The sequence below is a fragment of the Emericellopsis cladophorae genome, assembly GCF_022114955.1.
Source record: "Emericellopsis cladophorae strain MUM 19.33 chromosome Unknown NODE_40_length_209357_cov_118_235785, whole genome shotgun sequence".
NCBI lineage: Eukaryota > Fungi > Ascomycota > Sordariomycetes > Hypocreales > Bionectriaceae > Emericellopsis > Emericellopsis cladophorae.
In genome coordinates, this window is record NW_026250965.1 from 72,037 (window position 1) to 97,066 (window position 25,030).

Below are 25,030 nucleotides of genomic sequence, written 5' to 3' on the forward strand. Positions count from 1 at the left end.
ACGCGGCTGCCGACACATCGTGGCCAGCTTCGCTTGGACCATGGACTCCAGTCCCGTGCGCAGCCCACACCCGTCTCCCTCCTTGACCCCTGTCTTGCCTTTTCAACCCCTTTCACGTACATGAGAATGTTTGTTGCAGTTCACTGTCCGTAGAGACTTTGCCCGTTTGGCTACCAGTCTACCGCGATAGCCGAACCATAAAGTGAAAATCTCCGCGTTTCCCCAGCCAGCTGCGGCTGCGCTCCCACTAATCATTACTAGTACTACTGTAGGGTCCTGCGTCCTGCCACCGCCCGCTTTGATGAGACTGTCAAAGCATGCGCGTGCATGAACACGAATCCAGAACATATTTCGGGACCCATGGTTCCCTCTGATTTAAGCAGCTTCGATATTGCCCACAAAGATCCGATCATTGCGGGTGGCCGAAAAAGCCGTCCGCTGAGATCGACGATTTCAAGGTTAAGCGAAATGGATAAACAAATCTTGCCTATTATTTCGGAGAAACTCCCTCCAGCATGATGTGCTTTTGTTAACAAACCTCATCAACTACAGATCACTGGCCATCGCCTCCATCGGAATCGTGATTGGCTCTACTCTGTACATCGTGATCGCAGTGGCACACATGTCTCTTGTTCAACAGATATAGTTCGCTTTTGGGCCACTGTTTCTCTCTTCGCTTCCGGGACATAAAGTCCGGCCTCTCTTCAATTCTCACACACGATCACGCTCAGTGACCTCACCGATGATGTCGCCCTGCTCACCGTTCTGACCATAATCCTAGCGTTTCTTACTGCATGGCCCAGACGTTTGTCCTACTGAGCGAGATGATTCGGCGGCCTTTGACCCCTCCACCCCACCAGAACCAAGGCTTGGACGGAGCAAGGAGGGACCCGTTTTGTGACGTCGTTGTAGATGCGCGGACCGTCGACGTTCGAACTATTAATTATCTTACCCGATTTGACAAGAAAAGAGCAGACGGGAACCCGAAATGTTCAACACCCATATGGTTGATCCCCGTCTGGGCGACCACGCACTATAACAACCAATCCTATCTGGGCATTGTGACAGCTGGACCCTTGTTTCTTTGCAGATTGCATCGAGTCCGACTTCAGGCCGTCCGTACGTATTAGTAGTGAGCGAAATGGCAAAGTTCGTAATCAAGCCTCCGTTTTATTCATGTTCCTGCAAGGGCGATATGTACCCGTTTTGGCATTGCTTTCACTTCAAATCTTGGAGTACTTCTTGAAAGCACCAATGAGTCCACCAGTGGAGGCATCGTGTCCCTCGCCGTTACCTTCCTCGTCCAACTCCTTCAGAATCTTCTTGGCTAGAACCTTGCCCAGCTCGACACCCCACTGATCGAAGCTGTTGATGTCCCACACAGCACCCTCCACAAAGGTGAGGTGCTCGTAGTAGACAATCAGAGCACCAAGCTCGGCGGGACCAATGACATCGCTCACGAGAATGGATGTGGTAGGGCGGTTGCCCAGGAAGCGCTTGTGAGGTACAAGGTCATCGGGAGTGCCCTCAGCCTTGACCTCCTCGTCAGTCTTGCCGACCATGAGTGCCTCAGCCTGGGCAAAGTAGTTGGACGCCAGCATCTTCTGGTGGAGGTTGTCAGAGATGGGGTTGTGGGACTTGGCGGCCAAGATGAAGTCGGTGGGGATCAGCTTGGTACCCTGGTGCACGAGTTGGAAGAAAGAGTGCTGGGCGTTCGTACATGGCTCTCCAAAGAGGATGGGTCCAGTCGAATACTTGGCGGAGGAACCGTCAGAGGTGATGGACTTTCCGTTGGACTCCATGGACAGCTGCTGGAGATAGGCAGGGAAGCGGTGCAGATATTGGTCGAATCTACAAATGTCAGCAAATCACGGCAAACGGGGTGCAGCATCATTGACATACGGAGCAACCAGATGAGTCTGGGCGTGGAAAAAGTCCGAGTACCACACGCTCAAGAGACCGCCCAGAACGGGGATGTTCTCCTTGAGAGGAGTCTCGCGGAAGTGCTTGTCCATGGCATGGGCACCGCTGAGGAACTTGTGGAAGTTGTCGTAGCCGATGTAAAGGGCGACGCTGAGACCAATGGCGCTCCAGACAGAGTAGCGGCCGCCAACCCAGCTCTCAAAGCCGAACATGTTCTTGGCGTCGATGCCAAACTTGGTGACCTCGGACTCGTTCGTAGACAGAGCAACAAAGTGCTTGGTGATATCGCCCTTGCCGTCCGTCTTCTCGAGGAACCAGGTCTTGGCTGTGTTGGCATTGGTAGTGGTCTCGGCGGTGGTGAAGGTCTTGGAGGCAACGAGGAAAAGCGTGGTCTCTGGGTCAGAGGCAGCGAGAGCCTCGGCCATGTGCGTGCCGTCAATGTTGGAGACAAAGTGCAGAGTCATGTCCTTGGCGCCGTAGTGTTTGAGGGCCTCCGTGACCATGACAGGACCCAGGTCGGAGCCACCGATACCAATGTTGACAATGGTCGTCAACTTCTTGCCGGTGTATCCTTTCCACTCGCCGCTGCGGACCTGCTCAGAGAACTCCTTCATGTGCTGGAGGACATCATTGACGCCGCCGGGGCAGTTCATGACATCCTGGCCATCCACCTTCATCTCCCACCCGCCAGTGTTGCGCAGAGCGGGGTGGAAGACGGCGCGGTTCTCTGTAAAGTTGATCTTGTCGCCACGGAAGAGGGCATCACGCTTGCGCTCGACGCCGGCTTGGTCGGCCAGCTTGACGAGGAGGTCGAGGGTCTCGTCGCTGATAAAATTCTTGGAGAAGTCGAACAGGATATCGGCCGATAGATCCTTTCCGGGGGCAAAGGTTCGCGTGAAGCGGTTGAAGCGGTCGGGGTCGGAAGAAAAGGCCTCTTTGAGGACAAAGTTCTTGCTCACGCCATCGCGGTGCGACTGGAGCTCGGACCAGGCAGGGAGGGTGTTGGCGGGTGCCATTTTGACGAAAGGCTGGAGGACAGGTAAGCAAAGCTCGTCCAAGATCTGGCGAGTTCACGGTGCTTTAAAGTGCCCCGTCGCGCACACATGGAAAGGGATGGCCGGCTTGCCAGGGGAGCTCTGGCGAAGGCGGGGCATGACATGGTGCCATCACGACCTTGGAAAAGCTGTCATAATAAAGTATGAAACGTACCTAGGATTCAGGTAGCTCGCAATGGATCAATTTCAAGACAGCGAAAGGGTTCTTGTCAGAACTAATACAGAGGGGACTTGCGGAAAGATGGAAGAGGGAATAAAAATGACGAGTTGTTGATGTCGGAGATGCAGAGCTCAAGGTTGTCGGACTGCATTGGCCCGGACTGGATCCACTGTCAGGTGGGGGCGGGGCAACTGGGACATGCCTGGATCTCAAGACAGCTCATGTCAGCTCCTTGCACTTTACCCAGAATGCGCGCTATTATTATTCAGTGCCAGCAACAGCCGCAACATCCGACGCATCTTGACAAGTAGAACATGACTCTGATTGCTCACGACTCGGTAGTCAGGTCTCACTCAGCAAGTCGATTCAATACCGTGGAAGAAAGGGTAACGCAGTGAAACAGACAACGCCTCGGTTAAGTCTACGTACAATCGCAGTGCTACAGTACTTGCCTCGCAACTTGCTCCGTTGATGCAGTCCCTTGATGCTTCTGAAACAGACACATCCTCCAGGCTTCCCAAACGTCCTGCGATGAGTTGCCACGGGTTCTCCCCCATCCTTCCCTTGATTGCTGTCTCTTTCTATCGGCTATCCCGCATGCTGCTCGCGAAGGATGGATCTTTGACGCTGCCACCGGCGTCGCCAAGCCCAGCAATGGGTCTGTTGTAGCTGAAGCCCTGGAACTGATTCTGCATGGTCTGTGAGAGCATGGGTCCATCGACGTATGAATCTGTTGGGGCTTCTGATGTGAAGACAGGGTCAAAGTTGGCCGTGTCGAGCGCATCCGCCTGTCAATGTCAGCCTCTTCACTCACGCATCAGACTTGGTCGAGGGGGAGGGGACATACCACGCTAGGTTTGAATGTTGGCTCGTACTTGCGCTGCAGCAGCTTTCGCCAATCTATGGCATGGAAGAACGGATGCGCCTTGATCTCTGCGGAGCCATTCGCACCAAGGCGCTGGTCGGGATCTCTGTTCAGAAGTTTGGTGAGCAGATCCTTAGCTGCCGGTGGGACCACGTCAGAAAAGTGCAGAGGCTCCGACAGGATCTTGCGGTACATCTCGTTCGTGTTCTCGTCGTAGAACGGCGGCAATCCCGTCAACATTTCGTATAGCAAGACGCCCAGAGTCCACCAATCCACAGTCTTCTTGTAGCCCTTGCCCATCAAGAGTTCCGGGGCCAGGTACTCGGGAGTACCACAGAACGTGTTAGTCCTGTCTTCGTCCTTCATGTCCAGCTTGCAGAGACCAAAGTCACACAGGGCGATGTGACCCTGGTAGTCAAGCAGGATGTTCTCAGGCTTCAAATCACGGTAGATGACGCTGAATCCGTGGAGACACTCCAGGGCGCACAGGAGCTCTGCCGTGTAGAATCGTGAGCGATTCACGTCAAAGCGATGCTCTTTCTGAAGGTGGTGGAAAAGCTCGCCACCGTTGACAAAAGCGAGAACAAAGTACAGCTTCTCTGGTGACTGGAAGCTGAACTTAAGAGGGACGATGAAGGGGTTGTTGATCTGTGCGAGGACCGAACGCTCCGCCAACGTATGGGCAACCTCGGAGCGCGAAATTATGTGCGCCTTCCGGATGGTCTTCAGAGCGTAGATACGGCTCGTGTCCTTTTTCCTGACCTGCATGACCTTGCCGAAACTGCCCTTTCCAACGACCTTGAGCAGCTCAAAGTCTTCAATCTTGAGCTTGCCAGCCCTGTTCTCGACGTACTCGACACCAATCTTGATCTTGCCCGAGCCGTACTGGACGTCGACCCAGTCCACGCCGCTCTGTCCTTCGCCTTGTTGCTGCCACTCAGCGAGTGCCTTCTCCCGGTCCTTCTTGCTCGTTTTTGAATCTTCGCTGTAGACCTGGCGCTCCTCGAATCGGGGGTTGACCCGCGCTACACCGAGGAATATGTCCTGGCTACGGCCGGATCCTGGAGGCGCACTCGGGTTGCGCATGTACAGATGGAGCACGAGTTCGGTGACTCTTGACACGTCGAACTTGTATTGTGTGTTGCCTCCGGCCCATAAAGGGTTTTCTGGGGTGCCGTCTACCGAGTTGACAAAGACTTGCACCTTGTCGAAATCAAGCAGCGCGTAAGGCATGTATTTCCCTGAAATACGTCCGTGGTTCGTGGGAATGCCGCTGAACCCGCCAGCTGACGATTGGGGCCGGTTGGAGGTGTTCATGTAGGAGCCGGGCCCACGCTGTGACGAGCCAGGCCGTACTGAGCCAGCCGCGCTAACTGCATGGCTTGATGACAGCGAGCCTTGATGTTGCGAGGCAAAGGCGTTGCGATGTTGGTCGGGCAGTGCAAATCCTTGACCTTCGTGAATTGTAACGACGAGAATACCGGGTTTCGGAGGTTTGATGACAGGTGCCTGGGTCATGGCTTCGGAGGCAGCTGTCGAGGGTTAGCCTTGGAATGATGTCGCAGGCCAGTCATTGGTGCCTACCTATGGCGCTTTCATGTGTGGGCGTCGTGGCTTCTGTACTGGCTCGCTGGCTGTCCTTCTCTTTGTCTGTGATTGTCGAGGTCGACGGCGATCGTGAGAAGGCGCTCAAGGGCCCCAAATGGGTTTCCTTGAGCTCTGTCAATGTCAGCTCCCGGTCGACCCGCTTCACTGGTTCCGCTTCTTACTCTTGGTGAGTTTCCAAGACATAGTGTTGTACAGGTCGTAGGAGAGCCGTGGCGGATGTTTCAGGTTCCAGACCAGTCAAACTCCAAGGGTCTTCGAGCTAAGAATATAGCAGCGAGGGGGAAGTCGGTCAACGCAGTCCACGTAGCCGTTGCTGATCAACGTCGCTATTTCGTCAGGACCTGCAGGTTGCCCAAAGAGTGATCTGGCCGTTGGACAGCAGTGGAACCCTCTGATCGGTTCGCAACGACGGCAATGCGGTATTGCACACCACTGCAGTCTGTCGAGGTTGGAATTAAGGTCACCACTCGAGACTGGAGGCAGATGATGGGGTAGGCTTGTAGGTAAGGAGACGGTGCGCTTTTTGATTGGCCTCAAACTGCCCTTGTCGACCCCGCAGTGTGCACGTTACGTTGATGAGGGTGAGCGCCGCAAATGATGATGTGTTGGGAACCAAAAGGAGGAAGTTCTGACGCGTCTGGTGCCGACGCAGCGTCTCAATGCTGTGAAATAATTGTCGTTGATGAATGTTGCTGCCAAACCGAGGACGAGATGCTCCGCACTCCTAGTTTCAAGGGACGGGAAGGCGGAGTCCTAGGGGTAATGGCAGGAGGTCAGCCTGATAAGGGCGATTCGATAAGGTACCACGGATTAGCCATGCTTTCAGCCCCACTCGACTTTCGGGCTGTGTTGAGGCGCAGACACGCCGTGCTGTGTTCAAGAGCACCAAAAGCACTGTCGCCGGCCCACGACAGTAACCGTACTAATGAGAATGTGTTCCATTTGTTGGTATTGATGTGTGGCAGCGAGGTAGACAACATCGTTGACGGAATTTGGGCTCTGATTGATGTCCGCTCACGTCAACAGGCCTACGTTTCTGCTCGAGCCTACCCTATGCCGTAGTGTTAGCTTCATAGGTGGCTCACAAAATGGTCATGAAAAGGACATGCTGAACCAAAATCATAAAGGTTATCCCTCATGCAAATTTCCAAATTATCATTTTGTAATATCTTGAGCCTTGTGAGACTTTGGTTGTTGCTTTAGGATTGTAGTGGAAGCTTGATGTGCAGATTGATCACATTTTGTGGGAGCGACGCTCCAACTCCCAAAGCCTCAACTTCATAAGTTGCCCTTGCCGGTCTAAAAGCTCTTGCCCATAGTTATGAAAACCTGGTCTTTACACAGCAAATTTGCATGGAAAGCGTTGTCAGGCAAAGTACTTTAGGTACCAGACGTGAGCGAGACTGTGAGAGGCACAGTCCGAATGCGAATCACGTGCCTGGCTCAGCATCAAGGCACGTTCTATACAACGAGCTACGGCCCAATCACCAAGCTCAAGACGCCCCCACCCACTGTCAACCGTGACAATCACCGTCGGTCAACTGGCACCGGTGCGGCCACATTTACAATTCTGGACTCAACCACCGCCTTGAAGCTTGCGACGGGACTTCCAAGCTTGGCGACGAACTCAACGGCAAGGCAATTGCAGGATTCTTGCGATTCGTGTTGCTCCGCACATACCTCGGTCTTCGCGACGTCGATCCGCCCCTGACCGATTCGAGCCAGCTGGCCTCCAAGCGCCCCTGTGCCGGGAGACTGACCAGCCTGCAAGCTCTCGAGACAACATCTTCGTCGCACATCGAACGTTCAATATCGACTCGATAGCATTCAATAAACCAGGCGCTCATCATGAGGCTCGACGTCAAGGTAAAGCCTCCCCGACCCTGCTCGCATGGAAATTGCCCCGCCATACGAGCCTTGGGAGGTCGTAAACCACGGTTGCTAACATTGCCAATTAGCGTCAGCTGTACGCTCGCAGCGAGCGAGTGAAGGGCATTGACTTCCATCCTCAAGAGCCATGGATCCTCACAACGCTGTACAGCGGTACGATTGGGAATGTATCGCTCCCCGAAGACACCTACTGACGCACCCCAGGCCACGTCTACATCTGGTCCTACGAAACGCAACAAATTGTCAAGACTTTTGAGCTGACGGACGTTCCCGTCCGCGCGGGTCGCTTTATTTCTCGCAAGAACTGGATCGTCTGCGGCTCTGACGACTTTCAGATGCGCGTGTACAATTACAACACATCGGAAAAGATCACTTCGTTCGAGGCACATCCCGACTACATTCGAGCCATCGCGGTCCACCCCACGCAGCCCTTCGTGCTGACCGCCTCCGATGACATGACCATTAAGCTCTGGGACTGGGAGAAGGGTTGGAAATGTGTGCGTGTTTTCGAGGGCCACAGCCATTATGTCATGGGGTTGTCTATCAACCCCAAGGACACCAACACGTTTGCGTCAGCTTGCTTGGACCGAACCGTCAAAATCTGGAGTCTCGGCTCGCCATCAGCCAACTTCACCCTCGAAGCCCACGAGACCAAGGGTGTCAACCACGTCGACTACTACCCTCACTCCGACAAGCCCTACATCCTCACCACCTCGGACGACCGGACGGTCAAAATCTGGGATTACACAACCAAGTCCCTGATTGCCACCCTCGAGGGCCATACCAGCAACGTTTCGTTTGCTTGCTATCACCCTGAGCTGCCAGTCATCATCTCCGGTTCCGAAGATGGCACCATCCGCATCTGGCACGCCAACACATACCGCTTTGAGCAATCACTCAATTACAGCCTGGAGCGCGCTTGGTGCGTCTCTTATCAAAAGGGCAAGCAGGGCATCGCGGTTGGTTTTGATGACGGCGCAGTCGTCGTCAAGCTTGGTCGCGAGGAGCCTGCTGTGTCCATGGACTCCTCTGGCAAGCTCATCTGGGCCAGACACAACGAGGTCGTATCCTCAATCATCAAGGGCGGAGGTGAGTTCCAAACAAGCGCCTGGGTGAACCGAATGCTGACTGCGTAGATGCCTCCATCAAGGACAACGAGCCTATCAGTCTGCCGACCAAGGATCTCGGAACCTGCGAAGTCTACCCGCAAACACTCCTCCATTCCCCGAACGGTCGATTTGTCTCGGTTTGCGGTGATGGCGAGTACATTATTTACACTGCTCTCGCATGGCGCAACAAGGCATTCGGTTCAGCCCTTGACTTTGTGTGGGCGTCCAAGGAGAACAGCAACGACTTTGCCATTCGCGAGTCTTCCATGAGCGTCAAGATGTACAAGAACTTTGTGGAAAAGAGCGGGGGGCTCGATGTCGGTTTCCAAGCCGATGGCCTCACCGGCGGTGTTCTCCTGGGTGTGACTGGCCAGGGTGGTGTCTCTTTCTTCGACTGGGCGACGGGGGGGCTGGTCCGCAGGATTGAGGTAGAGCCGAAGCAGGTCTACTGGTCCGACAGCGGCGAGCTCGTGACCATTGCGTGCGAAGACTCGTTCTACGTGCTGCGCTTCTCCCGCGAGGCGTACGTCGAGGCTGCGCAAGCCGGTCAGATTGAGGAGGACGGCGTCGAGGCGGCTTTTGAGGTTATCACAGACATCAGCGAGAGGTACGTTTGGCGACTCATGTACGCAAATTTTGCTAACAACATAGTGTGCGCACCGGTGAATGGGTGGGTGACTGCTTCATCTACACGAACAGCACAAACCGCCTCAACTACCTCGTCGGCGACCAGACTTACACCGTGTCACACTTCGACAAGCCCATGTATATTCTGGGCTACATCCAGCGTGACTCGCGCATCTACCTTGCTGATAAGGAGGTCAATGCCACCTCGTTCGCTCTGTCGCTGCCGGTCCTCGAGTACCAGACCCTGGTGCTGCGTGAAGACATGGATACTGCGGCCGAACTGCTTTCGACGATTCCTGCCGACCAGATGAACAAGATTGCGCGCTTCCTGGAGGGACAAGGTCACAAGGAAATGGCCCTCGAAGTGGCGACGGATTCAGAGCACAAATTTGAGCTGGCGTTGGGCCTGAACCGTCTGGACATTGCCCTCGAGCAAGCTGAGGAGGTGGATGCTGAGCACAAGTGGAAGACAGTCGGTGATGCGGCCCTGGCTGGGTGGGATGTCGCTCTAGCGGCCAAGTGCTTCACCAGGGCTAAAGATCTTGGCTCGCTGCTTCTGCTACACTCCTCGACAGGTGACCGCGATGGTCTCATGGCGCTGGCCAAGCAGGCGGAGGAAGTTGGCGCGCACAACGTGGCCTTCTCCAGCTACTGGCTGTTGGGTGACGCCGAGCAGTGCACGCAGCTACTGAGCAAGACTGGACGTCTGGCCGAGGCCGTCCTCTTCTCGCAGACATACAAGCCAAGTTTGACGACCTCGCTGGCGAAACAGTGGAAGGAGAACCTGGAGAAGAACAAGAAGGCCAGGGTCTCCAAGCTGATTGGACTTCCGGACGAGGACGAGGACCTCTTCCCCGAATGGGACGCGTGGCTGAAGCTGGAAACTGAGGGCGGCTCTGCCACGGAGGCGCCGCCGGCGGTCGTTGCCAACGGGAAAGAGGAGTCGGATGAAGAGGCGGATGAAGAGGCGGAAGAGGACGATTAGGGCGGAGGTGCGTGTAGCGGATGAGATAGACGGATGATATCAGTGTCTGCGGTATTCAAAAGATGGCTGACTCGTTGTCGTCAAAGGCGCATTGGAGGCTGGCATGCGGCATGAATTAAGGTATAGATAATGACCATTGAAATGATCTACCAGCAGCCCATTCCTGCGTACTGTGACGCCTAGCTTTGCTGTTACCAGCACATGGACCTTGCTGGTAGTAGTCATCCACGATGCGGGCGCTACTGGCGAGTCGCTAGTCGCGACAGCCAGCAACCCCTGCAGCTGCTTGGTGCCGTCGCACGTCGAAGGTGATTAGCGAATTTGATTGCTGTACGTACACGGTGGGCAGGCGGTGAGAGCTCGAGAGGGACCAGACGCCACCATAAGGGGACTTGGGGCCCAAACACACGCGTCTTTCTCAGCTGCGGCTGAGATGCGACGAACCATTGACGAAACGCGATTCTATCCATGAGACCTGCGCCTCGATCTTCCCCAAAGCCCAGATTGCTTACCACAGACTACGTACCGAGGACGAATAGCCCAGCTTTCCGAATCCCCGCTACGATGCCTCAGACGACCACCCAACAGCCCAAGCAACAGCAGCCCATGGGCGCGCAGGACCAGCGCACCGGCGTTGTGACGCGCCAGCCCGTGTGTCAAAGCCCGAAACGCCTCAACAAATGATTCAAACTAGCTGGCTGACCTTTGCAGGTGTCTGAACCGCGTCCCAATGCCGAGAGCCAACCCGAGATGTCGCTTCGCGGTGGGGGTCTGCACTGCGGGTTTGACTGCTGTGACGGATCGTGCCGATTCCACAAGAACTGCTGCTGAGGTGTTTGCGACTATATATCTCACTACGCATGCGAAGACAGGAAGATCCGAGAATTGATACCACAGGCGGGAGCGACGCAGGCGGGAAAGATAGAGTTGAGACATTATGCAGAGCGAGCGTGGAGACGAGCGCCGGAGCGCGCGACTGCGCACGCACGTGGAGCGCCTATGATACGTACTATGCGGTAGTGCTAGCAGAAATGCCATGAGTTGATCGGCAACTAGAAGCCCACGAGCCTTGCCGTTTCGGAGCTACCTTGGTGGAGGAACCAACTCCCACAAACTCACCTCGATGTTCAGGTCCCGTCACTTGGCGGTTCGCGCTTCGCTCCCCATTGCGTATCGACCTATTCATTCTCCCGTTACAGCAAGATCACGAGCACAACAAATACGTGCCCCGGATCGAGGCTACCACACCACACGCTGGCGCTTCGTCCAGGAACAGTGTCTTCCACGCGCGAAACGACTCTATTCAAGAAAGGAAAGCTCAAACCTTGCGATACCAATTCTCCCTCGGATCACCGAGACACTCGCCCACCGCCACAGCTCGAAAGTCATTGCGCACCATCGACTGCAGAATGTGCTCTGTCAAGTTGTGCACAGTCTGGTACAGCGGATCGTGCTCAATGTGGAGGACGCTCGCGCTGGCCGGATCGAGCGGCTCGACGCGCCTGTCCCAAATGTTCTTGGACTTTTGGATGAGCGTGGCGTCGTCGTTCTCGTAGCCAAGGGTGTTGAGGTCAAAGTACGTGACGTGGTACCCCAGATCCGCGAGCCATGTGTCGGTCGTCGCGTCGCTCATTGAGTGGGGAGGGCGCATGTACGTGGGGAAGTAGCCCAGCAAGTCGGCCAGGGCAATCTCATTGAAGATCATTTGGTTCTGGAACTGGGCGGCGGTGATCTCGGTGAGCTTCTGGTGTGACCAGGTATGGCTGCCAATCTGGTGGCCGTCGTTGATCATACGGCGGATGAGCGTGGGCCAAGGCGTCGCGGGATCATTCATGGCTCCCTTGCCCATGTTGCGGCCGACGACAAAGAAGGTCGCCTTTGCGTCGTATTGCTACTCTAGTCAGAGAGGATGACCTCGACGGGGTCCACGACGATACGCACGGCAAGCAGGTCGAGCAGGTACTCGGTGTTCTCCCATGGACCATCGTCGAACGTCAGGGCGACAACGCCAGTGGTGTTGCACGTGTACACGCCCTTGCCGTATGGCACGTTGCCAACCTTGGGACGAGCAATTGTCTTGGTGTCAGGGCCTTTAGGACGGATATTTGCATCGCACGCCGGGCCAAAGTCGATTTGGCATATGGGAGCTCTGCAGTGCGCATATTCCACACCGCACCATCTGTATAGGTTAGGCACGGCTGTGAAATAAGTGGACGACGTACCCTCCGCTGGAGCAGCATTGACCCTCGGGGCAGCTGCGATTGAATTCGGCACCACATCGACGGTCTTGACGAGCTTCAAGCTCCGCTGCTCGCCCTTGACTTGACGCAGTCGGAATGGCGGCCGCTAGGCCAGCCATGGCGGAGAGAAGTGCATAACCCAACAGCATGACGACCATCCTAAAAGTTTCCTCTAATCTAGCCAGGTCAATGTCAGGATGAACGAGTGTGGTTGCTAGCGGCAGGCGTCAGGCCAAGGCGCCTCGGTTTCTTATATACGACAGTTCTGGGCGTGCAAGGCCACCGCGTACCTTTCCTTCATCGCATCAAGGCGAGCCAAGAGAACGACACATTGGCGCCTGCAAGATGGTAGCATTATTGACAATCAGCTTTTCAGCCCAGTTCAATGCAACGCTCCTGCAGAGGTCGCCATAATACACGCTGACACTGAGGGATGAGTGGCCGCCAAAGCTGACAATCTATTTTCCTCTGGCTGTGGCGATACCCGAATCTCGTGAAGACGGTGTATTTGTCACCATGACCGACTCAGTTGAGTGAGAGCCTGGCTCATTGGTATATTAGTACCATCAGAATTTGGCCACCTAAGCAGCTGTCAGCATTCGTACCGTGTCGGCGATTGGGCTGCATGGGACTTGACCCATGCCCGATTCGCAGGTCAAGTTACGCGTGGCGATGCGCTGTCTTTCAGCTCGCGCTACAGCAGGATCAGGCCAGCGAGCGTCGTATTGCAATTCGACTCACATCTGGATGAGCCTCTCTGTCCATCATAAGTTGTTCAAGGGGACCCAAGGACAGGGACTTTGTGCCACCGAGCTTGCGCAAGGTAAAATTTGCTTTTGTGGATACATGCCAGGGAATATATGGTATTAGGTACGATTTACATCACTATTAGAGCTCGGTTTCACGCAGGACACCCTCATGACCTGCTATTCCGACACCGCGCGCGCAGGGCTCTCGTTGGACCCCTTGGACGGGCCCGTTCCGCGAGCAGCACGGTCACCCAGCTCGCTCTCATCATCCAACTCCTTGGCCAGCGTCTGGTCGTGGTTGAGCCTGGGGTTTCTCAGGGCGGCCGCGAATCCAATCAGCGGAACGCAGAGGCAGATGCCGGTAATGGTAAGCAGCCTCTGCGTTTGACGGTACGAGGCGATGATGCCCTGGCGCTCTGGAGTGCCCATGGGATAATTAACGATCATGTTGAGGGGCTCAGAGAATGCGGAGGCTGCAATGCTTGGATCCTGCAAATTCTCCTCTAGGTAGCCCGGCAGGGTCTGTCGCCAGATGGCGCCCGACACGGTGTTGCCCAGAGCCGAGCCGATGTTGTACATTGCCAGGTAGGTGCCGGTCATGACGGCGAGATGCTCGTGCTGCAGAGTGACTTGCAGCGAGGCCTGCGCGGGATAGGGGAACATACCACCCGCGAAGCCGAGCACGACCTGGGCACCAATGACACCGGCGCGTCCCTCTCCCGGGGAGGTGCTGCCTCTGTACTGGATGAGAAGGCCAAAGGCCACCATGAACAGACATGTACCGGCGACGATGAACCATTTGAGACGGCGGACCTTGATGACGATCAGCCCCAGCAGAGGTCCGACGATGACGCTGGTGAATGAGTACAGGCTGGCGATGCGTGTGGCGTTGGCGACGCTAAAGTCAAAGGCGACGACGAGAACGGTGTACAAAAAGTCGCCCTGCATCGTCCAAGCAAAGTTGAGCATGACGGCGATCATGCAGGGCGACCAGACACTGCGGTCCTTCATGAGGCGGAAGGGGATGAGGGGGTGAGGCGCCCTGAGCTGCCAGAAGACGAAGACGGGAATGAGGGCGATGCCGACAACAAGGGGCGCCAGGACACGCGCCGTCGCCCACTGGGACTGGCCACCCGCCTCCTCGGCGAGGGTGAAGGGGACGAGGATGAGGGCAAAGGTGGCGACCAGGAGGAGGATGCCGATGAGGTCGAGCAGCCAGAAGAGCTCGAGGACAAAGTTCTTGGCGCCCAGGAGCTGGAAGGACGACTTGTAGTTGTCGAGGAGGCCCTGGCGCCTGGCGCGGCGGCTGACAATGACGAGCTGGACGATGAGGGGCAGGGTGCAAACGGGGTAGATGATGCACCACATGCCGTAGCCCCAGCGCCAGGTCGCGGCCTTGAGGACAGAGGCGACGATGCTGCCGCCGGCCCAGGTGTTGATGATAAAGGGCAGGGCGGGGATGTAGGAGAAGAAAACGCGCGAGCGCGTGGAGGTGATGTCGGCGATGATGATCTCGACGAGCAGGATGACCATTGTGTAGCCAATGGTGTAGACGCCGGTTCCGGCGGCGAGGGTGACGACGTCGGGCGCAAAGGCCTCGATGATGGTGCCGAGGACGTAGAAGAAGCACGAGATGAGGAGCAGCTCGACGCGGCCAAAGACGTCGGCCATCTTGCCGGCGGCGGGCTGGATGCCGGCGCCAATGACGGCGCGGATGACATTGACGGTAGACGTGAGGGAGTGGGATCCCATGGAGCTCGTGGCCGTGGGTTGGAGGGTGCCCCGGATGGTGGCGTCGAGGCCGTAGGCGTAGGCGACGAGGAAGACGCCAATGAAGATGATGATGCGGTCCGTCTTATTCAGGACCTTGGCCAGGGCCTCGACACGGACGACGCCCGGGGACTTGAGGTCGCGCACAACATCAGCGGCCGTCTTTGGTTCGCGATGGCCATAATTGCCAAGTGCGTCGCTGGTGGACTTGGCTTGGTAGTGAGCGTCCGTGGGCGGCACGTCTGCTGGGATGGTGGAGGACTGTGTCATCTCGGCTCCTCCGGCGAGGGAATCTGACTAGATGATCGTGGTCACCGGCAGACACTCTCAAACAGGGATGGAAGAAACAGTGGTGTAGTGAAGGCAGTTGAGGTCAAGGGGGGGAGACGGAGAGACGAGGAGGGGGAGAAAGAAACAATCACCAGCGAGGGGGGCCAGGAGGTATTAAATCTACATTGTGAGTTTGAGCCGCGCCAGCGCAAAGCTCGAAAGTCCTCAATATTTGCCTTTCCCTGAACCGAGGACCCGGAGATCTTTTAGATAACGGGGGACCGCGTGCAGATGTGGCGTGATGTTGACAGAATCGTCTGCCAGGCGCCGTCAAGCCTGTTGGGTCATAATTTCTCGAACAACTATCGTCGCAGTTGTATTTTAGCCCGATATCACAGCCCGCATTCTGCCAGTAGACTCACGAAATTTTCCCCAGGCTTTTTGATGCTTTTGACGGTTGTGTCAAGTCCGTTCTCATCCACGTGTCTGGCGCTGGGGCTGGTGGCGTCTTTCTGTCCGCCTAGCCGCATACCCGCTTAAGAATTTTTTTATCAGATCATGTCATTCTTGGGAAAATCTCTGTCAGTCAGGAATGACACCCAGGCCCGAAAATTTCCCCAGCCTAGATGAGCCCACGCGAGACTGTCCAATGGGTTTGATTCCAGGATTCCTGATTCCAATCACGCCGCGAATGGACGCCCGAATCTACCCGTTTCAAGTCTTCCATACTACCTACGTACGTACAAATATGTAGGGCCGACGCGAGCCCATCAATTGACCCGAGTCAATCTCTACGTACATAAACAGGAATTCAATTGAGCAGAGCGAAACTGAAGCCATCTCAAAAGATGGCAAGCAAAGAATTCGTCCATATTACCAGTCCTGTCCGTCACTCATGGCTGGTCATTGACGCCTTTGAGCACGCTAACAGTAAATAGGACCGAACAGGCTGTCGTCTGTTAGTGCGAAATGGGCATCCAGCAAGCTACCCTGTACCGGATCCCAACAAGATACCCTGTGCCTCGCGCCTGCATGGAGTCACCGGTCCTTAACAAGTAGACGAGTCAATCAATCCTCGGTAGAACGTTCTTCTCCCGAAATTTCTTTTAATTCTGCATACAAAGCATAGCATGGAAGGGGGGTTTAGATGCAAATCTCTCAACCGCTAGCCACCATCCGTTTCCCACTATTTCGCACTTGCCGGAGCTTCTTTCTGATTCGAGCGCCAAACGAAGACAGACGTGCCTGGCTTGGCTGTCTGGCTAATTGTCGTCACATGTGGGCAACATGATGTCTATCAGATGAGAACTCGCGCAGATAGTCAGAGAGGCCAGGTGTTGAAAAAAGAAGAAAAAAAAAAAAGAAAAAAAAAAAGGTCCGGGCGCACGAGCCGTTATTCCTCCCCCGGAGTCGCCCTCTGAGTCTTGGACACGAAATTATTTGGCCTCCTTAGCCACGATAGCCGTCGCGAGGAAGCCCTCTTCGAACAATCGCTCCAAGCTTCCCACGAGTCCACGACTCCAGCCGACCCTCCTGAACCGTCATAAACCCACACAAGAGTGACGAAACCCACAACATGGGCGAGGGTGCCCCAGAGAAATGGACCCTCCACCAGCCTCTCTAGGCTTCTACGGCACGCCACGTCCATTTTTTGCAAGGCGCCCGTCTGCGAGGCGCGCGTCATTGGATCGCAAACCGTTGCTTGTAGCGACCAAACATTCTATCATCATCCATCCATGATTACCCCTCATCGCCTCTACGTATGGCGTATGGGCCATGGCGGGGCAGCTCCAGTCGCTCCTGCTCCCGCGCGAAGAGTTGGCGATACGCTCACAAGTTAAATAGGCCCCGCGCAGCCTCGACGCCCCCTACCCAACCTCTACTCTATCAATTAACTCAAGAACAAGACGCTGCTTTTCCGAAAATACCAGATAAACCGCCAACATGTCTCTCCGCAAGACCGCTACTCTCTCCTCCGGCGCCACCATCCCCACCTTGGGATACGGTACCTGGCAGTCCGCCCCTGGCGAGGTCGGCCGTGGCATCTTCGAGGCCCTCAAGGCTGGTTACCGTCACCTCGACCTGGCCCTGATCTACCAGAACCAGAAGGAGGTCGCCGAGGGCATGAAGCAGGCCTTCAAGGAGATCCCTGGCCTCAAGCGCGAGGACATCTTCATCACCTCCAAGCTGTGGAACAACCGCCACCGCCCCGAGGAGGTCGAGAAGGCTCTTGACGAGACCCTGGCCGAGCTCGAGCTCGACTACCTTGACGTATGTTTAGTCACAAGCGCTGAGAGTGCAAGAACAATGTACTGACTTCCCCGCTAGCTCTACCTCATCCACTGGCCCGTTGCCTTCCCTCCCGGCGACTCCCTCGTCCCCCTTGCCCAAGGCGATGACAGCCAGGTCGCCCTCGACAGGGGTGTCTCTCTGTGCGACACCTGGAGGGGTATGTCAATTGCACCCATATCCCATGTAACATGCGTGCTGACCCCCCCCACTCAGCCATGACCAAGCTTCCCAAGACCAAGGTCCGCACCGTCGGCGTCTCCAACTTCACCGTTGAACAGCTCGAGACTATCAGCAACGATGTCGGCCAAGTTCCCGCCGTCAACCAGATTGAGCGCCACCCCAAGCTAGACCAGAAGGACCTGAACGAGTATTGCGACAAGAAGAACATTCACATCACCGCCTACTCCGCCTTTGGCAACAACAACTTCGGCTTCCCTCTCCTCATCAACACCCCCGAGATCAAGGCCATTGCCGACCGCCTCGGCAAGGCCAAGGGCACCGAGGTCACCCCCGCCCAGGTCATCCTCGCTTGGGCCCAGATTGGTGGACGTAGCGTCATCCCCAAGTCCGTCACCCCCTCGCGCATCCAGGCCAACTTCCAGGAGATTGAGCTCGACGACGAGGCCGTCAAGGAGATTGCCAAGATTGGCGAGCAGCCCCAGCGCTACAACGTCCCCATGACCTGTAAGTCTTTATCCTGGAATCAGATGAAGTCGATAATGTAGTGTACTAACCTTGACCAGACCAGCCCAAGTGGGACATCAACATTTGGAACGACGAGAAGGAGAAGGGTGCCAAGAACAAGCCCGTCCTCAAGATTTAAGGCCTGAACAAGGTTGAAAATTGAAAAAATGGAAAAGGGGTGAAAAATAGACATAATAGAAGTGCAAAATTTATTCATGCATTTGAGCCGCCTACTCCACTGCAACCTAGTTCTTCAACTCACGGCTTCTGTTGTTGCACCCATCGCCACGTGCGCACGAGTCTTTCTCTACCCAGTGGTATGACGTTAGCCATGACAGGAAGGGTAGTCTTCGTCGCATCCATGCTGAAATGCAATGGCACCTTATCCTCTGGTCGAGATTTCCCGGATATACCCCTCTTCCATAGCCCAAGGAGGGCATGGGATGGGTGATCTGGATGCTGCCGCAACGCCTTTTCCAGACGAGAGAGCCACTGCTCGGGCGCTACCAAATCAAGAATTAAGCTCTGGGAGGTGTAATCTTCCTGGATCCAGCCGAGCAGTTGGGTCCATGTTGGTGTCTTGTTTGGGTTGAGGATGTGAAGCACGTCATCGGTGGCTTGGCCACCGAGTGTCATCGAAGCCTCCATGACGGCCTGCGCAGCGACTTCAACGGGCAGCCAGCTGAGGACTTCGTTCTCCAGTTTGGGCAGGCATCCAGTGATCCGCGCCGTCGAGAGCATCAGCGGGTATGCCTCGGACATGTTCCAGATACCCTTGGCATTTGAGCAAAGCTGCCCGACACGTACGACCGAAACGGGACAGTCACCAACGGCGCCTCCCAAGCTAGTGGATTGAAGTTTTTTACTAGCTGCTGCCGCACATACATGCTCAGCCACCCACTTCGACTGCGAGTAGCCGAGCGGTGATGCGTCCGCTGGATCGTGCGACAGAGTCTCTGGTATTGGGCTGGCGCTTGACTCGGTGACCGCAGCAGTCGAACTGACAAAGGTGAAATGGGCTCCAGAATCTGCTGCAAAGTTGAGCAGATTGACGGTGCTTGCGATCTGCGACTCGAAAGAGTCAAGGCGGAGAGCAAAGTTGACAGCCCAGGCCGCGTGGATGATATGCGTGGGAGGGTCCTCGCGCAGGAGCTCTGTTGCTTCGAGGGACAGCCCCAGGTCCTCATTCTCCAGATTTGATGAGATGCAAATCGTCTCCGAGATGGGAGCGAGCCCTCGATCGTTCAGTGACTGCGACACACGTAGATGGGCCGTTGCATCCGTGTCGGCCCGCAGAAGACAGTAAACGCGCTGGACGTCGGAGTCTCTGCTCAGTAGATTCAAGATATGGCTGCCGAGGAAGCCGGTTGCTCCTGTCAGTAGGACGGTCCTCGGCCTCAAATGGCGTGTTCGATGCTTCTCGGCATCGAATTCCCCAAAGCGACTGCTGTACCTGGTGACGAGATCCCGCATCTTCTCATGAACGCCAGTATCTTGGTCATTGCCACTAAGACTGTTGACTTGGCCATCGGAGGGAGCATCCTTCAAGAACCTTTCGACATCCACGATTGTGCCTTGGTCATAAATAATGTTCAATGGCAAGCTCCTCGCCCGTCCGAGAACCCGGCATTCGAGCAGTTTGCGTACTTGCACACATGCGAGCGAGTCAACTCCTTGCTGATACAGGTCAATCACGGGATCGAGCTCTCTTCCTGTGACCTCAAAGAAACAATTCCTGACGGTAGTGGAAATGTCGCCGTCGCCAACACGAACATTTGTGCTTGAACCAGAGTAGAGCGCCTCTATGCTCTGGGCATAAGTCTTCTCGGCATGTGATCGGATAATAGTCCCTTTGCTGCTCTTCTCGAGGGGTCGATCACCGGCACGTACCACATGAAGCATGGCCTTGGAGATCCGGGTATGGCTCTGGCTCGCATTATTCAAGTCCCGGATGACTGGCCACAACTCGTTCATCACGTCCTCATCAGTCGCAGACTCATCGTCTTTGACAAAGAGGAGGGCTCCCGCGTACTCTCGACCACCTCCAAAGACTAGGGCGTCCACGAGAAGCCGGCTGGATGCCACAATGCTGGCCTCGACCGGTGACGGGTCAAACTTCTTTCCGTTGGCGAGCGTAATCTGCGCATCTGCACGGCTGTGGTAGCGCCATGCATTCGCTATCGTGGGGTGCGGTTCGAACAAGTCGCTGGTCGCATAGGATCGGTCATCCCGGTTCGTTTTGACCAGGCACGGCCACGAGGGCTTTACGACCAGCTCGGACAACCCGTCACCGTGTGGTTCAAATTGAAGAAGTCGAGTATCCTGCACTGCTCGAAGATACTGCCACTCCTTGTCTTTGTCGAAGTCGCGGTGCGAGGACATGAGAAATCCGCATTCGGCGCTTCCCATGCGCGACACAAGGTTGACACCAGCAGCAACGAGGTCGTCTCCAGCCTTTGTCGCGAGCGCTGCACCGCCGACGCCGACAATGTCCATCTCCCGTAGGAGCGCCAGGCCCTGTTCTTCTTCGGCGAGTAGCTGCAAGATGTAGGGCACGGAGGAGAAGTACTTGATCAGGGGCCCGCCAGCCGCTTCCTGGGCGAACCGGACTGCCTTGTGGACGTTGCGGCCAGTGATGGGTGCCGCACCTTCAGGGAAGAACCATACCATACTGCAGCTGCTCCATGCGCGGAAGCAATCTGGGAATCCGCCGTGATACAGCGGAGTCGTCGAAAAAGTGGCATGTCTGTGCTCGCTGTGTATTGGATGCAGCGCAGCGATCATGCCCTTGTGGTACTGTGGGATGGGCTTGGGCTGACCCGACGATGTACCTGATGTATGACAGTAGTAAGCGACCTCTGATACTCTCTCATCGCTCCTCTCCAAGTCGAGCGGCGCCAAGTCGACGTCAGAGTCGTATTCGGGAACATCCTGAATCTCGAGATGTCCCAACAGCGAGGACACGCGATCGCGAAATTTACCGTGGACAAATATCGTCCTGACCTGCAGCGTCTCACAGAGGCTCTCTATGGCTTTGGGCTCCAGCTGAGGGCTGAAACAATTATCAGGATCGGCTGTTTATTATTCGTCCATCGGAGTCCTTACGCAATGAAGAGCACGGAATAGCCCAGACGCACCAGGGCGAGCCATGTCAGCGTGTACTCGATTCCGCTGACACAGAGTAATCCTATGCTACTAGACTTCGAGGTCTCGTTCGCCCGGAGTTCTAAAATTTCAGCCGCGTAGTACGACAGCGCGTGAAGTCGTCGGAAAGTGATGATGCCTGGTATCCGTGTCAGCCAGTCCAGCTTGGCCCTCTCATCCAACACACATGAGTCTGCTGAATTGCCTGAGGTGAAGTCCGCAAAACCTAGGGCTGGTGCCTCTGGTGATGCGTTGGACTGCTTCTCGAGGAGATCCAGCACAGTCGTAAAGGCCGGCTGCTGACAGCCATCCTGCTCTCCCAATTGTATCGCCTGCGCGAGCGTGCAGGTGAAGCACGTTGGTCGAGGTGTCGCATCCTGGACTTCCATCGTGAAGCAACCCCCAAGATGGAGTCTGTGAGCTTAGAATAAGAATTTGAACGCCATGGCAGTAAGGGTATTGCGATGCCAGCGTGGTCGCCAACTAGCGTTAGTACCCAGATTCAAATGGCATTCGTGAGATCATCGATATCTAGGGAGACGGGGCTACTGTGTACACAACATTTCTCTGGAGTTTGGCATAATGCGTAATAATTAAATCCAGTCGGATTGCTCTGCGACACAATTGGCACGGTGACTGGTCAGTGAGTGGTGATTGTTGGCGAAGAACCGATAGTATGTGGGCACCCTAGTCTAGCGCATAGACAAAGTTGTGCAAAATGCAGCACGTCATGTTATGTGTAGCGGCACGGTAGGTGGCTTCGAGAGTCGAGACACTGTGAATCAGCTAGGGCGGGCGCCGCTTTTGCCGGATACCTTTTCCGGCCCTCGGACATGTTGGACTACAGTTGGAGCTTTGGGGTCTTGGAGTCTTGGGCTCGTCTTTTGACGACCCGGATGGCGTGAAGGGAGAGCCATTGCTAATGCTTGAGCCTTTGATCTGGTCAGTGGCCGCTCATTTAATCAACTTGCAGTCGCAGATACACGAGCACAAACCCTCTTCTCAGACGGTGTGCGTCGAATGATCTCTAGGGTCTGCCTCGGATAGCTTCGATTCGGCCAGAATTCCACGGCAAAGTGAGCCTTCATGCTCTTGAGTCGCCTCGTGGAGTCTGGATAGAGACTCACACTTGTTTCACGCTGTCGGAACCTAGACGCCAAGCACGCTGATGGTGATAATAACGCCAAAGACGACGAAGCAGAGGGCGATGTGGATGTCGGGGAGCCAGTATTGGACGACACGTCCAGCTGCTGTGAGATTGGCGGGCGCGGCAATCATGTACTTGAAGAAGTAATTCCATCCTGTGAAGAAGCTACACGACAGTCAGATACGGCATGATTGCCAAAGTTGCCACGGCGGCACTCACCTAAAAGCAGCATCAATCATGCTACTGGTGTAGCCTGCGAAAGCTCTTATTCATGGGACGGTGTAGGAGATCAGAAGACCCCAAGGCCCGCCTCTGGACAAGCCAGTGCCCGAGCCGATGACGAGACCTGTTCCAATGTCGCATGCGATGGAGAACATGCAACGTGACGCGGCTTGAAATCACGCTTGATTTGGCTCTCCGTGTCAACCATCTCCCCTTTCTAATGCGATGTGATGGTCGTCGGCATGTTGTGATCATCTAGCTTCATGTCCTTCAGACTGGATCGATGGTTGTCGTCATAGCTTCGGTGGTCTGTAGAGAACGACCAAACACCTCTCTGTCTGATTGTGGGATAGGAGAAGTGAAGAAGAGGGACGATCTGGGATCTGGGAACATATCGCGACACTTTAGAATCCACCTAGTGCTTCTATCAACAAACTCGCATAGCATGAAAGTTGAAGACATGGTCTCATGGAGACTGGACCTTGTGAAACTTGAATGTGGCTTGTGGCTGAAGGGACGCTGTGGCTGCCGCCCTGCGCGTCTCGACTGTACGATGAAATGCTTGGTGCAGCAGTACCGAGACCATCAACTGATTGCTGACTGAGGAAATTCATCGCATCCATCGAGCTGCCAATTTTTTCTCTCCAGAAGCTCATGTCGCGCACGTAGTAGTCGTCAGTGATGGATGGAGATTAGAAAGACGTTTAGAGCTACTGGATGCCCTATCGCGATCCACTGTTGATTTCGACATAGTACATCCCTGTCACTGCTAAATGTGCTGTAGCTCTCTATCATCTCCACTTAAGGGTCTTTGCGGGCCGCAACGGTCACCTAGTTTATTAAGGAGGCCTGAACGACCCTCGCGCGTCGCGTCGCCTCTCCAGACCATGATAAAGCGGCAACGCTGGGTACCCACCTCGCTCCACCTCCCTTGCACACATCAATGAGTGACGACTGGAGAGTCGGGGACGTTGCATGTTTCCGTTTGATGTCATTGCTTTTCACACTTGACTAGGAATACTCAGGTCCTTCATCTTCACCCTACTTTTGTGTTCATTCTGCTTGCAATCTGCCAGAAGTACCTGTTCTCACATCGCGCCACAGCGGCTACATCAGTGACATCACCAACACCATCAAAATGGCACCCACCAGCATCACGAGTACCCTGAACATGGGCAACTCAGTCAAAATTCCCCAGATCGGATTTGGGGTCTACCAGTCCCTAAAAGATACTTGCGTGAAATCCTGCCTTACTGCTCTCGAGCTGGGCTATCGCCACGTCGACACCGCGCAGTACTACGGGAACGAGGAGGAGGTGGGCCAGGCCATCCAGAAATCAGGCCTTCCCCGCAAGGACGTCTTTCTGACGACCAAGATCCTCACGGCAGGTGGCTCCGTCGACAAGAGCTACGAGAGCTGCGTGAGGAGCGTGAAGAAGCTCGACCCATCGCCAGGCGAGGCTGGGTACGCCGACTTATTCCTCATACACAACGCGGCCTTTGGCGCGGCCAAGAGAAAGGAGGTCTGGCTCGCGCTCGAAAAGCTCTACAATGAAGGGAAGGCCAAAAGCATCGGCGTCAGCAACTACGGCATCCAGCACATTGAGGAGATGAAGCAGTTTGCGCAGGTCTGGCCACCACACGTCAACCAGATTGAGGTACAGTCTTTTGTCGCCCCAACATCTCGTGAACATGTTCTGACTTTGATCTCTTTTCTAGCTCCATCCATGGGCGCAGCAACGCGAAATTGTTGACTACTGCCAGAAGAACGGCATCGTGATTGAGGCGTACTGCCCCATCGTGCGCAACACCAAAGCCGAGGATCCTACACTGGTCAAGATTTCGGAAAAGCACAATGTGTCCCCGAACCAAGTCTTGATACGATGGTCTTTGCAAAAGGGCTTCGTGCCGTTGCCCAAGAGCGACAATGCTGGTCGCATTCAGCAAAATGCAGATGTGTTTAGCTTCGCTCTGGATCAGAACGACATGAGCGCCCTGGACAGCCTCGATCAGGGGCGCAAGGGAGCTGTCGTCATGACGGTGGACAACTGAGCACGCTCGCAGAGCCCTGTGGAATAGACATGCCCAATGCACTGGAGTTGTAACAAAATCTGCCACCCTCTTCATAGCAGCTGCGCCCCTTGGACCGTCTTGGTCAATATTGTTCCGATACAATACCCTATCACCTTCTTCAAAAGAAACTTCTCGCACCAGGTAGCCTTGTGAACCGGTTTGAATTCCTGTGACAGGCCTGAGTCAAGTACGCCCCCGACCCCATGGCTGCGAGTTTG

At 55.3% G+C, this 25,030-nt stretch overlaps 9 protein-coding genes across 9 annotated transcripts; 4 read left to right on the plus strand and 5 right to left on the minus strand.

The window, feature by feature from the left end:
* Window positions 1–1,223: 1,223 nt before the first annotated feature.
* On the minus strand, window positions 1,224–2,939 carry J7T54_001955 (Glucose-6-phosphate isomerase-like protein; the record flags this gene model as incomplete). Its single annotated transcript, XM_051508110.1, has 2 exons — window positions 1,224–1,851; window positions 1,903–2,939. The coding sequence occupies 2 exons, from the start codon at window positions 2,937–2,939 to the stop codon at window positions 1,224–1,226; spliced, it is 1,665 nt and encodes a 554-aa protein (XP_051360723.1).
* A 780-nt stretch (window positions 2,940–3,719) lies between these two features.
* On the minus strand, window positions 3,720–5,794 carry J7T54_001956 (uncharacterized protein; the record flags this gene model as incomplete). Its single annotated transcript, XM_051508111.1, has 4 exons — window positions 3,720–3,926; window positions 3,986–5,535; window positions 5,588–5,722; window positions 5,773–5,794. 4 exons carry the CDS (start codon window positions 5,792–5,794, stop codon window positions 3,720–3,722), a joined length of 1,914 nt encoding a protein of 637 aa, XP_051360724.1.
* Window positions 5,795–7,459: 1,665 nt separating this feature from the next.
* On the plus strand, window positions 7,460–10,222 carry J7T54_001957 (Coatomer subunit beta'-like protein; the record flags this gene model as incomplete). The annotated part of the gene is made up of 5 exons (XM_051508112.1): window positions 7,460–7,477; window positions 7,570–7,654; window positions 7,706–8,590; window positions 8,638–9,217; window positions 9,262–10,222. The coding sequence occupies 5 exons, from the start codon at window positions 7,460–7,462 to the stop codon at window positions 10,220–10,222; spliced, it is 2,529 nt and encodes an 842-aa protein (XP_051360725.1).
* A 564-nt stretch (window positions 10,223–10,786) lies between these two features.
* Window positions 10,787–11,053, plus strand: J7T54_001958 (uncharacterized protein; the record flags this gene model as incomplete). Its single annotated transcript, XM_051508114.1, has 2 exons — window positions 10,787–10,873; window positions 10,934–11,053. The coding sequence occupies 2 exons, from the start codon at window positions 10,787–10,789 to the stop codon at window positions 11,051–11,053; spliced, it is 207 nt and encodes a 68-aa protein (XP_051360726.1).
* A 487-nt stretch (window positions 11,054–11,540) lies between these two features.
* Window positions 11,541–12,763, minus strand: J7T54_001959 (Chitin deacetylase-like protein; the record flags this gene model as incomplete). Its single annotated transcript, XM_051508115.1, has 4 exons — window positions 11,541–12,113; window positions 12,164–12,371; window positions 12,445–12,639; window positions 12,753–12,763. 4 exons carry the CDS (start codon window positions 12,761–12,763, stop codon window positions 11,541–11,543), a joined length of 987 nt encoding a protein of 328 aa, XP_051360727.1.
* A 625-nt stretch (window positions 12,764–13,388) lies between these two features.
* J7T54_001960 (Siderophore iron transporter-like protein) lies at window positions 13,389–15,251 on the minus strand (the record flags this gene model as incomplete). The annotated part of the gene is made up of 1 exon (XM_051508116.1): window positions 13,389–15,251. One exon carries the CDS (start codon window positions 15,249–15,251, stop codon window positions 13,389–13,391), a length of 1,863 nt encoding a protein of 620 aa, XP_051360728.1.
* A 1,944-nt stretch (window positions 15,252–17,195) lies between these two features.
* On the plus strand, window positions 17,196–18,366 carry J7T54_001961 (Glycerol dehydrogenase-like protein; the record flags this gene model as incomplete). Its single annotated transcript, XM_051508117.1, has 4 exons — window positions 17,196–17,522; window positions 17,580–17,700; window positions 17,757–18,227; window positions 18,287–18,366. The coding sequence occupies 4 exons, from the start codon at window positions 17,196–17,198 to the stop codon at window positions 18,364–18,366; spliced, it is 999 nt and encodes a 332-aa protein (XP_051360729.1).
* A 119-nt stretch (window positions 18,367–18,485) lies between these two features.
* J7T54_001962 (uncharacterized protein) lies at window positions 18,486–21,760 on the minus strand (the record flags this gene model as incomplete). The annotated part of the gene is made up of 4 exons (XM_051508118.1): window positions 18,486–19,019; window positions 19,113–21,279; window positions 21,333–21,510; window positions 21,559–21,760. The coding sequence occupies 4 exons, from the start codon at window positions 21,758–21,760 to the stop codon at window positions 18,486–18,488; spliced, it is 3,081 nt and encodes a 1,026-aa protein (XP_051360730.1).
* Window positions 21,761–23,878: 2,118 nt separating this feature from the next.
* J7T54_001963 (uncharacterized protein) lies at window positions 23,879–24,791 on the plus strand (the record flags this gene model as incomplete). Its single annotated transcript, XM_051508119.1, has 2 exons — window positions 23,879–24,397; window positions 24,459–24,791. 2 exons carry the CDS (start codon window positions 23,879–23,881, stop codon window positions 24,789–24,791), a joined length of 852 nt encoding a protein of 283 aa, XP_051360731.1.
* Between the last annotated feature and the right edge of the window lie 239 nt (window positions 24,792–25,030).